At 38.3% G+C, this 10877-nt stretch overlaps 2 protein-coding genes and 1 non-coding gene across 3 annotated transcripts in view; 2 read left to right on the top strand and 1 right to left on the bottom strand.

Moving 5' to 3' along the window:
• The window catches only part of LOC110055584 (protein SDA1 homolog), a 26083-nt gene extending 22578 nt beyond the window's left edge, over positions 1 to 3505 (top strand). The window contains exons 22-24 of the mRNA XM_020761968.2: positions 1836 to 1919; positions 2027 to 2113; positions 2788 to 3505. Of these exons, the coding sequence (XP_020617627.1) occupies positions 1836 to 1919; positions 2027 to 2113; positions 2788 to 2835 (219 nt within the window). The 3' untranslated portion in view covers positions 2836 to 3505. The remainder of the gene's footprint in view (positions 1 to 1835; positions 1920 to 2026; positions 2114 to 2787) is intronic.
• Positions 3506 to 4111: 606 nt separating this feature from the next.
• Positions 4112 to 4183, bottom strand: Trnaq-cug (transfer RNA glutamine (anticodon CUG)). The gene has a single exon. It is a non-coding gene; the product is annotated as a tRNA-Gln (tRNA).
• A 259-nt stretch (positions 4184 to 4442) lies between these two features.
• LOC110055587 (uncharacterized) lies at positions 4443 to 10644 on the top strand. The gene is made up of 5 exons (XM_020761977.2): positions 4443 to 4723; positions 4843 to 4987; positions 5572 to 5647; positions 8383 to 8499; positions 9317 to 10644. Exons 1-5 carry the CDS (start codon positions 4701 to 4703, stop codon positions 9586 to 9588), a joined length of 633 nt encoding a protein of 210 aa, XP_020617636.1. The 5' UTR covers positions 4443 to 4700; the 3' UTR covers positions 9589 to 10644.
• Positions 10645 to 10877: the final 233 nt, after the last annotated feature.

The following is a 10877-nucleotide window of genomic DNA, read 5'->3' as shown; positions in this document are numbered from 1 at the left end:
GTTAAACTGCATAATGGACTTGAACAATGTATGAATATGTTCCGGAAAAAAAAATAGGTTTGATCCAGTTTGGAAATGAAGTTCTTCCAAAAGCGAACCTAGTGCGCACTCGATGCATTTATGAACAGCGTCTTGAAGCGTTAAGCAGACTGAATGACGGAGTTTATTACGTCAAAGCGTGGAAAATAGACGTCTTAATATTTTCACAGTCGGGCAATACTGACCGCTGGCTGACGAAAATCACGAATCAGACAGAAACTTAAAGGTCCTTAAGCAGATTCGCAGATTGGATAACACTTGTTTTCTATACGACACGGCTTCAGCGAGCGAAGATTTGTCATGCACAAACAAATGCAAAGCTTGTGGCGACTTGTAGGAATATGTTACGTTTATACAGCTGTGTAAGGGCAATTGCTGTTTTTTTTTTTCTTTTCTTTTCTTTTCTTTTTTTACATCTCTCGAAGAACTGTTTACACGTAATATTGCGACTTCATGCTCTAATTTTAGAAAGAGGAAACACTTATGAGATGGACTGAGAGCTGCTGCGAAAATCACGATGATCCAGCTTGTTAACTTTCAGACTCACTCGTGGGGTCACTCGTGTTATCAATTGTTCAGAATATTCGCATGCTGTTTGTCGGATAAGTTCAGTTATTTGAAGAAAAAGTCGCGTTTGGTTTCTCAGTTGTCTGGTTGGCGCGCGGGGGGATTTATTGAGACTAGAACAAATCTTTGTCTGATAGCAGTAGAGTATCACATAATACTGTCAGGCAATCTCTGCTTGGCTCTTCCTATAATCCCCAGTGAATGATTTTTCCCCGAATGGTTTCTATATTTATACATGAAGAGCTAAAAATAAAAGTACGCCTCACGCCAAAAGTCGTATTACACTTCTCTCTTATAGCTCAGGACAGGGCCAGGCTTTTTTTTTTGCTGTGTTCTAAGCTGCGGTGCCAATCGACATCTTCAGCGATCTAATTCAAGGTTTTGCGAACTACTTGCGTTTTATATCCCACTTAGAAACATCATGAAAGCCTAGCGTAAGGTGACCTGGAGGTCGCTTCGCCCACTGTTTATTCCTCACGCATGGAGAATCGCCTGAGGTGTTAAACCGGCCATCTGGTATTTTCTTAGCATGTCTGAGGTTGTCTGAGTCACCGTTTGTCTCGTTGTCACAGTTTAAAAGAAAACGGAAAGCTTTAAGTGACAGTTAACCGCTAGTTTAACACCGCGTAGTTAGCCCTCACCCATTACATGTAACACTCTTGAATAGATTGGAAAATAAGGCTGCGCGCGGCGTCCACATTACGCCGGAGAAATTTGAAAACGGCTTCATTTCTCATGGTTAGGCCTACCGTCCATACTAACCCGTCGCGAAAACGCAGCTTTGCGAAAACGCTCCTCAAACCAGAGGAATTTGAAAACGCCAGCTTTTCGTTTTCGTGTGGACGGAGAACATTTTCAAAACGGAGCTTTACGAAAACTACTCCGTCACGAAAACCATGCGATTTCCCTGACCGGGTTTTCCTCAAACACGAAATCCAAAATAACCGGTGATTGTTGCGTTTTTAAATTCTTCTGGTGTAGTATGGACGGAAGACATTTGATGCATTCTCAGAGTGAAACTCTCGTTTTCAAATTCTTCCGGCCTAGTGTGGACTGGGCCTTAGAGTATATGTACGGCGTACTTCTTGTTCAGAAACATTAAACACGAAAATATTGCCGGGTTTGAATTCCGGACCTCTTAGCTTGTAGTTGCGTCCTTGTAAAGTAAAACTGTCAGGGCAAAGTACTCAGCGCCTTTGATTTTCATCTACTTTTTTTTTCACTGGCAGGCCGGCAGACAAGGCAGGGAAAAGTTTGGCTCAAAGAAAGCGACCAAGAAAAGGCTGAACCAGTTTGCTAGTACATCAAACAAGGTGAGATACTTTCTTGTGCTGAATTGTTGCACATACAAATGTAGGTGGAAACCTTTAACCTCGCTGTTTTTAACAGATTAACACATTTTTTTTTTCGTCCTTTTTAGGAGAAAAGACGAAACAAGAATTTCATGATGATGCGGCACAACAGAGATGTCAGAGGCAAAACAAAACGTTCATTCCGAGATAAGCAGGTAGCATGTCTTGCATGCGCTTGTACTACACTAGAAGAACAAGCTTAGCGTGTAAATACATGCATGGCCGTAGCCAAAAAAAAAAAAAATGTGACTGAGGCAAAGTCCATGGTTAAATCGTCTTGTTAGGTATTTAGCAGTGTTTTACTCTCCCCCTCCAAAAAACAAAAAAAAAGCAAAAAACGAAAAAGATGACCGACTGAGGCAAGTGCCTCGTTTTTGCCTCATTCTGGCTACCGTCTGATGTACGCGAATAAAATATACACGGTGTATTTTGTACGTGAGTTGCAAGCATGTGTTGACAGTCGCTTGTAAATAAAGCAAACTGTTATGACATAAGTCACGTCATATTTCCCTGATATCAACACAATGATTAAAAAACCCACTCGTATAGATGTGCACTCTTTTAAGATCGATGCGAGATTACTTTTAGATGGAAGATCCCACATGTCAAGAGACAGCAAATAAGACAGCGAAAAAATGATAATACGGCAACGAAAAATGTTAATAAACACGTTTTAAAATTGCTCTCAAACGCCATCGCCTAAAGCTTCATCTTTCTCCTTTTTAGAAAATTTTAAGATAACTAGGAAGTTTATATGTGATCTGATTTTTATTGTTTATTTATTATTATTATTATAATTTTTTTTTTTTTCTTTTTGTTTATTTTGCAGATGTCACTGAAGCACGCACTCCTCAAAAATAAGAAAACGAAACACTGACAAATGAACGTACATTTGACTTGGAAATGTACCCAAGGTTTGCGCAATGGTGGGCGTTGAAAGTCGTGACTTTTGCCAAGGAGGATGAGACAGCCCGAGGAAATCAGGCGTGCCTGAGATTTCAATCTACGGAAGGCTTCGAAAACTGAGGGCACGGGTGTAGCTTACCGTGCCTATGGGAAGAATTCGGTACATGACTGAAATTATTTTTTCTGCCAGCCCTAGAGGAGTTTCTTAAAAGGATTGAAACTGATAAATCTAGGGAAGGATTGTGGAGCATTTAGCGCGGAGTAATCGCTTCTTGAGTGCTTTTTTTTCTTTTTTAGCTGGCGAACTTTGCACGCAAATAAGATTAAACTGCCTGTAGAATTGCTTCTTGAGTGATTCTGCTTTTTTTAGCAGGCGAACGTAGCACGCAAATAAGATTGAACTGCCTGTAAAATCATGGCAATTTGCATGTACAAAAATACATTGACAGAAATACACGTGTTTTGAATAAAAACATGATTACTTCAATTCACCAGTCGTTTTGTTTTGATTACATGTTGTAAGACGAAAACGTGCTGCCTCGATTACACAGCTGGTTTCAAGGCAAAGTTCAGTTGTATAGTTGCAAGACAGTGAAAGACGTGACTAGCAAAGAATAAAAAAAAATACTTTTTAAGTGTCAGCCATTTGACTTTCCTACCCTCTTGACAAGAGCTGTAACTATTTACTCTGCACGTGTGATCTGCAGTTGATTTTTGTGATCGCATATAAAGAGAACCTACAACACGGTGATTGTTATCAGTCCGTAATGTACATTGCAAGATCACATTTGATCTAGATTTGTTAGCTCTGTTTTTGCCAAAACAAAATTCTGCCACGCTTACATAGCATTTTGTATTGTATGATTAAATTCAAGTTGTACATGTTTAATATTTAATTCTGCTATTTATAACCTTTTTCCCTAATTAATTTTGCTGTACTAAAACCAAAATACAGATATTTTTAAAAAAGTGCATTGTTTTGATTTCTTGAAGTATTTCTAAATAAAACCGGGATTTGCTTGACATAAGTGAACACCATTGCTTTGTTTTTAATACCGTGAAATGGCGGCCATCCCCGCAGGTGGATATTAGTTGACTTACAGACGCCAGTTCCCCTCACGCAATTTCGCGTGCAAAGCGCAAAATTAATTCTTATGCATTTTCACATAGTTTATAAAAGAGCGCTCAAATGTATCCTACATTTCACTTCAACATTAACTGGTTTTAAAAGAAAGACAGAAGTAAAAAGGTTCCGCCGAGATTTGAACTCGGATTTTGGGATTCAGAGTCCCAAGTGCTAACCGTTACACCACGGAACCAACCCGTGACCTCGAGAGGCAAAATTATCCGTTTTAAAGCTCTCGCATATTTTCGACATTTGTCGGAATATCTTCGTGACCCGATCCGTAGGCGTGTCGTCATCGGCACGCAAACCTCGTAAAGCCAACTTCCTAATTTGGAACGGTTGCGATATCGCGAAGGAGGTGTCAACCAAATAAGGAAAGCCGATAACAATGGAGCTTGATGTTTCTATGACGACAGCCTCCTGGGCATAAAATACGGAGCAATGACTTCATTTCCTATTATAAAACAATACTCGTTGAAACAGCTTACGAGTCGAGGGGAAAACAGTACATGAAATGTGTTGTATGGAAAGTTCTTGATAAGCGGCGACTGGTTTTCACGCCTCAACTGAGTTTCCTTCAGTGACTGGCACTATCTTTTGGCAGAGCAAGACCCGCTCTTTCGATCAGGCGGTTTCGCGTCACTTGCACGTAACCCCTGCAGTTCGTTGCCCTGATTTTCGAATTTTGTTAATAGAATCGTGCCGACACGATGAGCGATCCAGTGGCCATTCGGTAAGCTTGAGCAGTGAATAGATAGCAATTTATCTGTGGCATTTGTCACTATTTTTATTGCTTCGTCGTGTGGTTTGGCTCTATTGGCTGAGTTCCATGTTTGTTCCTTTCCTTGCTAGAGTTCTCGTTGATGATGGAACGCCACGAATACCGTTTCCTCTGCGGATTCATCTTTCGTTAACAGTCTTTAGACTGAAGCAAATGATCGAGGCACAAGAGGGCTTTACAGTTGGAGAGCAAGAAGTTTTCTTTCAAGGAAATCCGGTAAGTAGCTTTTATTCTAGTGTATTCTAGAATCCGCATGCCGGAATGGAATTTTTGCATGTCCGCGCGAGACAATACAGAAGCAACACGCGTGCTTATGGAGTCACGCTGCAGACACGCTGAAGCGCTTTCTTAAGCTTTTACTTGTATTTCCTCGTTTGACTTTCGCTTCATTTGTTGCTTGAATGTTGTTATCACTAAGCTGTAAAATGAAAATGTGTGCAAGGCAAAGCGTTGATTTCATTAGATTGTGTTCTTTGTCGTTTTCAATGCATCCTCACATGACGCGAGTATTAAAGGATCGAAACTGTTAACAGAAACGTGCTTTTTGGTTAGAAGTAAACGATCTTGCAAAGCTGGGATAGAAAGTTATGCTTTGAAAAAATAGTGAGACGATTATTGCGCACGAAGATTTGGCGATATTAATTATTCTGGGCTTATATTTGTAACGTGACGCTGTGACTATCACGGGTTTAATGGGTATTCAGTATATTGTGTGATGGTTGACAGATCACCTCCCAGGGCCGGGCCTTGACTTTTTGCTCGTTTGATGGCCAATATCCGCGATTTTTTTTTTCCCGTAGCTTCAAGACAATCTTACGTTGGGGCAGCAAGGAGTTCTTGAAGATGTTCAGGTGGATATTCGAGTGAATTTTCAAGGTTAGTAGATCAAAGTGGAAGACATTTGCATCATGTACTGGCTTATCGTTCGCGCGGCGTTCCTCGTTTGTTAGCTTTCATAACGTGATTTTACATGTGATGAATAGTAATAATTTGTGTCATAGATTAGTAAACACCACGCAGACGAGAGACTCTTCCTTTCCGCTCTTGTTTCTAGTGAAAGTAATTTAAAAGCATTGTCTTCTTGGAGAATGTTCTGTAATTAAATCTTTTCACAGTTAATGTAATTTGCGTAGGTTCAGCAATCACACCATTTGAATTTATGTCATAGTTCTTTCAAAGAACTTTTTGTTGTCGCCTGCAGAAAATTTTATTCTGGACGCCCACAAAAATGTGTGTTATTTGCGGTTTCAAGCGATTTTCTTTAGTTTGAGACACAATACTTGCTTGAATTGGCATTTTTCAACTTGGCAACACTGAAGAAACTACTGCATGAATAAGCGTAATTCTTTTTTAGGTAAATTAGAACTTTCTATGGTCAACCATCAAGAAATCACGTATTTTCGATGGATACAGGCTTTTCGATGTTTTCTTTGTGTGTGTAACTGAATAAATATCTTTTATCTTTGCACTGGAAAGGACAAAAGATTCATTTTTTTATTCATCTCTCATCTCATCTCTCATTTATTCATCTCGTAGTGATAAACTTAGATTTCTGATCTATCTTGAATACATGTATCTTTTATCATAATATGATAACTTCTCATACTGACTTGTCGAATTTGAATGCAGATGTTACTTCACATCAGTAATAGCTTTGTGTGGGCAGTAAAATAATCTTACGTGGAAATTTTCCATTTTTAATTGCTTTTTGTCCTAAATCCAATGATGATTGAAGGGCCAAAATTTTTATCCAAAAAGATAGTTTGACTCACTGGTCCTTTTTATTAAAATCAGATGTATTTAAAATACTTTGGTAAAATTCAAGTTGGAATAGAAGAACTATCATTTTCATTCTTCATCCAAATTAGACCTGAGGGCTCTTTTGTGGTTTTTATATTTTTTTCCCCTAACCTGGTGATAGGCAACGGATTGCATTTTGTGCCAGAACTCAAAAAGAAAAATATCGAAATTTTCATGGTGACAAATCTGCAGGTTATTTACAGCATTTGAAAACAGTTTCTGGGTAAATTACAGCTCTTATGCTCGTATGGATGTTTTTTTTTTTCATTTTCCTCGGGAAAATTATTTTAATTTTTTATTGTTGTGTAGGGGGAGAACAAAATTCCTTTGATACATCCGTCATCTATTAATAAACAATGCCACTGACGCAAAGAACAACTGATGTGAACAGTCTTGAGATTCATTTTCCATGAGCCTATATGGTGATCTCACTGTCAGGAGCAACATGCATGTCGTTTTAGTTCCAGATGGCTAGCTAAAGTGTGCTTTATGTGCAAATTCGAATCAAGCTCTTAGATTTTAATTTTACAGCATCTAACTTGCCTTGGGGGACAGTGACAAGATAGATTATCATTTCACATTTGTGAATTGCTGTTTATTATCAGTAGGGTGCTTTAAGATATCCAAGATTTCATTCACAATGTTTTTAAATAGCAGTGCCACAATTTTTCTGGCAGCTCTTTCCAGTACAGGGAGCCAAAGAAAAATAACTTTTTGAATGCAGGTGTATGTACGTTTAATTAACTGAAACATAAAGGCATGTTAGAGAGTTGGGACAGAAGTGATTCGTGTTATGGTTGAAGAAAGCAGAGCTCATTTACAAATTCATGTCAGTTCTTAACTTTGGTTTCCTTGTGTAAAGCTAAAATTAGAACTTATGACGCAAATCTTGTGCTATTGTCGTGATCATTATCTCGGCATGCTTACATGTAATTAACTTTCTGAAAATAGAGTCTAAGAGTGACAAGAAAGGTAATACTAATATAATCATTTTGCAGCCTTTAAGGAAATGGTTCCTTTTCAAATGTTGGCAATTTCTCTCTCTCTCTCTCTGTGTGTCTCTCTCTCTCTCTCGCTCTCTCTCTCTCTGTGAGATAGCTCCTAAATATTTGTAAGCTCTTAGCAGTATTGACTAAGCAGCATGTGTACTAGTCGTTGATCAATGTCATCACCCAGCACAAGCGAGTGGGGCTGAGCATCAGTATTGTTACCAAGAATTACGTCATTTCATGAATCAGCTAGTTTGAGTAAATAAAGGTAGTTCAGCACCACACATGGATCAGTTGTGGAAGTGATCAAAAAACATCATGCCTGTTTCCCATCATTATAATCTACCCCTGGCACAGTTGTATAATGTTTAAGAGACACCTACATACATGTACAGCTTGGCCGAACATTGCAGTCTGTGATGATAATATTGTTCCCACACAGTCCACAAAGTCAACATTGTGATCATAGGAACGTGAAATTGATATATTGTGAATAGGGATTCTTAATTACGTTGTAGTCTAGAATCTTTGCCCTTACATTAATGAGAATATTTGCCCAACTAAAAGTTACGGCAGAAGTGCACTTGGAGCCGGCACTTTTATGTTTGTCATGCAAACTCCAGAAAATAGTTTTGGCTAGTGGTGACAATCATGACAGCAAATCTAAGGACTAAATCTAGATTTTCCTTACTAGAAAATTTGTACGCCGCTTGAGAACAAGGAAAATGCAATGTGAGGCACTGCCTGTATGATTTATCCTCTGTAAACACTGTATGTGTTTCTGGCTGCACTTTTAAATCCTGATTTGTCTGTCTCTTTCAGACATACCTTCACCAACAAGAAAGAAGGGAAGCACCTCAACATCTGAAGACTGCGTTGTGCCTGATATTGATGATGAAGATAACGTGTTTAACTTTGAGCAGCCCAGAGTTCCTGCAGGTAAGAGGCATTACAAAATATCAAGGTCTGTTAATGGCAAAAAGAAAGCAACTTTTGTCGAAGGTGGAGTGAAAATATCTCATTTTGTAAGCTGTGCACGATTATTTTTTTTTTTTTTTTTTTTGGCTAGTGCAGAAGTTAGAGAGAAATTGTTAATCTACAAGACTTGTACAATTCGCTTTGTTATGCAGTATCTGAGTTCTAAAATTGTGTGCTGTGGCATCTTTATGGTTTGCTTCCTTGCATGAAATGATGACGTCATCTTTGCTTAAAAACAAAGTACTTTCCATTCATTAACTAATGTTGCTTCACTTGTATTTCAAGTATGTGCATTAGTTGAAAAAGCAACCAGTATTGTTAAAATTTCAATTGTGTGCAACTTGCAGAACATCAAAAATTTATTCCAGAAACAAAGAATATACCTGTCGAAATCACAAAAACAGGATCCTGCAAAACAAAAATCACCAACTTGCAAACTTAAAACTCCTGTGCCACATGGTACACCTTGACCATCTTCCATATCCGTTATCAGAATATTATTTATAGAAGCTGACTTGGTGCATGGTAGTGCATGTGAGCTGGAGATAATAATTTGAACCACCAGGTTAGACTATGCGTAGTCCCTAAACCGTGAGAAAAATGGCCCTGCTAGGATTTCATGCAGCCATTTTTTTCTCACAGTTTTCTTTGATGGCAAGTTAAAACAAATCACCTACATTTTGCCAATAATGTTATGCTATCTTCTTGTGTCTGACTGCATCATAATATGAAGTCAGCACAGGAATTAGATCAGAGCTTAAAAATTTTTCTTCTTTAGATCCCAGAGTGTGGAATAAATGGGAGGTGATGGAGTGGCTCAAATGGGCAACCGAACGCTACAGCATACATGGAGTCACAGCCGACAAGTTCTTGATGAATGGGAAAGGCTTATGCATGCTTAACGTAGACGGCTTCCTCTACCGTGTTCCACGAGGTGGAGACGTTCTTCACAGTGATTTCAATAAACGTGTGACTGCAGCAGTGGAACAGTCACGGCATTTGCAGAGCTATTTGAATCCTGGGACGTCGAACTTTTACTATGTCTACTAAGAAGAGAGATAATTTATTTGACAAAGTACAGACTATTGAAAAGAGTATGATATAATGCGGGCAACCGAGGCTGCTTGCATGAAATGTACATTATTTAAAACAAATTGCTATCTGTATATATTGAAATGCACCTAGCCGGGTTTTTGCTTACCAGTTTTTGCCAATGTCTTATAGTGTAGTTATGGTTAGTGAAAGCCAGAGGCAACAGAAATTACTCAGTCAGTTAGATTGGATTTGAGGGGGGCAAATTCAGGAAATGGGGTTGGGATAATTTATTTAATACAAGGATCTTGAAGTCAAGCTGAAGGTTATCTTTTGTAAGGGTGCCAGGTGCTTTTGTTCGAATCCCCCATGATACTTTACATTAAGACTTTTCTTGTGGACACGACAAACTGTAATCAGCAGTCATTACAGATCAATACTGTCTCTCCTAACATACCATTCTCCAGTTACACTGTAGTTAACTTATACCTAGAAAAGTAAAATCTCTTTCAAAAATTTCTGGTGCAGAACATTGATTACATTCTGTTAATATTGAAAGCTGTCTCCCAACGTCTCTGCCTCTCAACTTGACCTAAACGTTCTTTCATCCTTTTTTCTTGCAATGTTATTCTCAAGCATTTATAGATAACCCAGTCAGATATTTATACTGGTTAGCCCTTTTTTTTACTTCCAAACAAGGTGTTCGCTAACAAAAATTAACATTATTCAGCCTTGGAAACATTTGGAGGAATTGATGACGAAGTGTTCTGCTGTAAATTTATAAGCTTAAAGTATCATTAATTAAATTTAATTGTTATGAATAGAGAGGAAAAAACATAAGTAAACAACATAAATTATATGTGGGATTAAAAAGAAAATTTTAAGTGAATTTTAAAGATTTATCACACAAAAGTTGCACTTTTCCTTGCACAGGCATGTTCATAGTAGCTTTCTTTTATTTCTTTTAGTTCTTTAAAAGAGATTAGCTTGGAGTGATAGTTGTCAAACAACAATCATCTTAATAGCATGGTAATCATTGCATGAAAATTGTACTTCAATAAAAGAATAACGAAATATTGGTCTTTGATGATATCTTAGCAGGGTTCCCCTTCTTGAGTTCTCCTGGGAGAGGCAGCCTCTTCTACTGGCTCTCTCTCTCTCCACAAATGCCTTATTTAAACAAAAACTGTTCGCATAAATTATCATAATTCTGTGATAGTTATGTCACTGGTGAGTGGAGTACTCCTTGTACTAAACTGAAGACAAACAAGTTAACTTGAAAGCCAACTATTCATGCCTTGGGGGTG

The sequence above is a fragment of the Orbicella faveolata genome, unplaced genomic scaffold (genome assembly GCF_042242905.1).
Source record: "Orbicella faveolata isolate gen_17 unplaced genomic scaffold, um_ofav_v1 contig_35, whole genome shotgun sequence".
Classification (NCBI taxonomy): domain Eukaryota; kingdom Metazoa; phylum Cnidaria; class Anthozoa; order Scleractinia; family Merulinidae; genus Orbicella; species Orbicella faveolata.
Note: the sequence above shows the minus strand (reverse complement) of the source record. Positions and strands in the feature narration are given on the sequence as shown.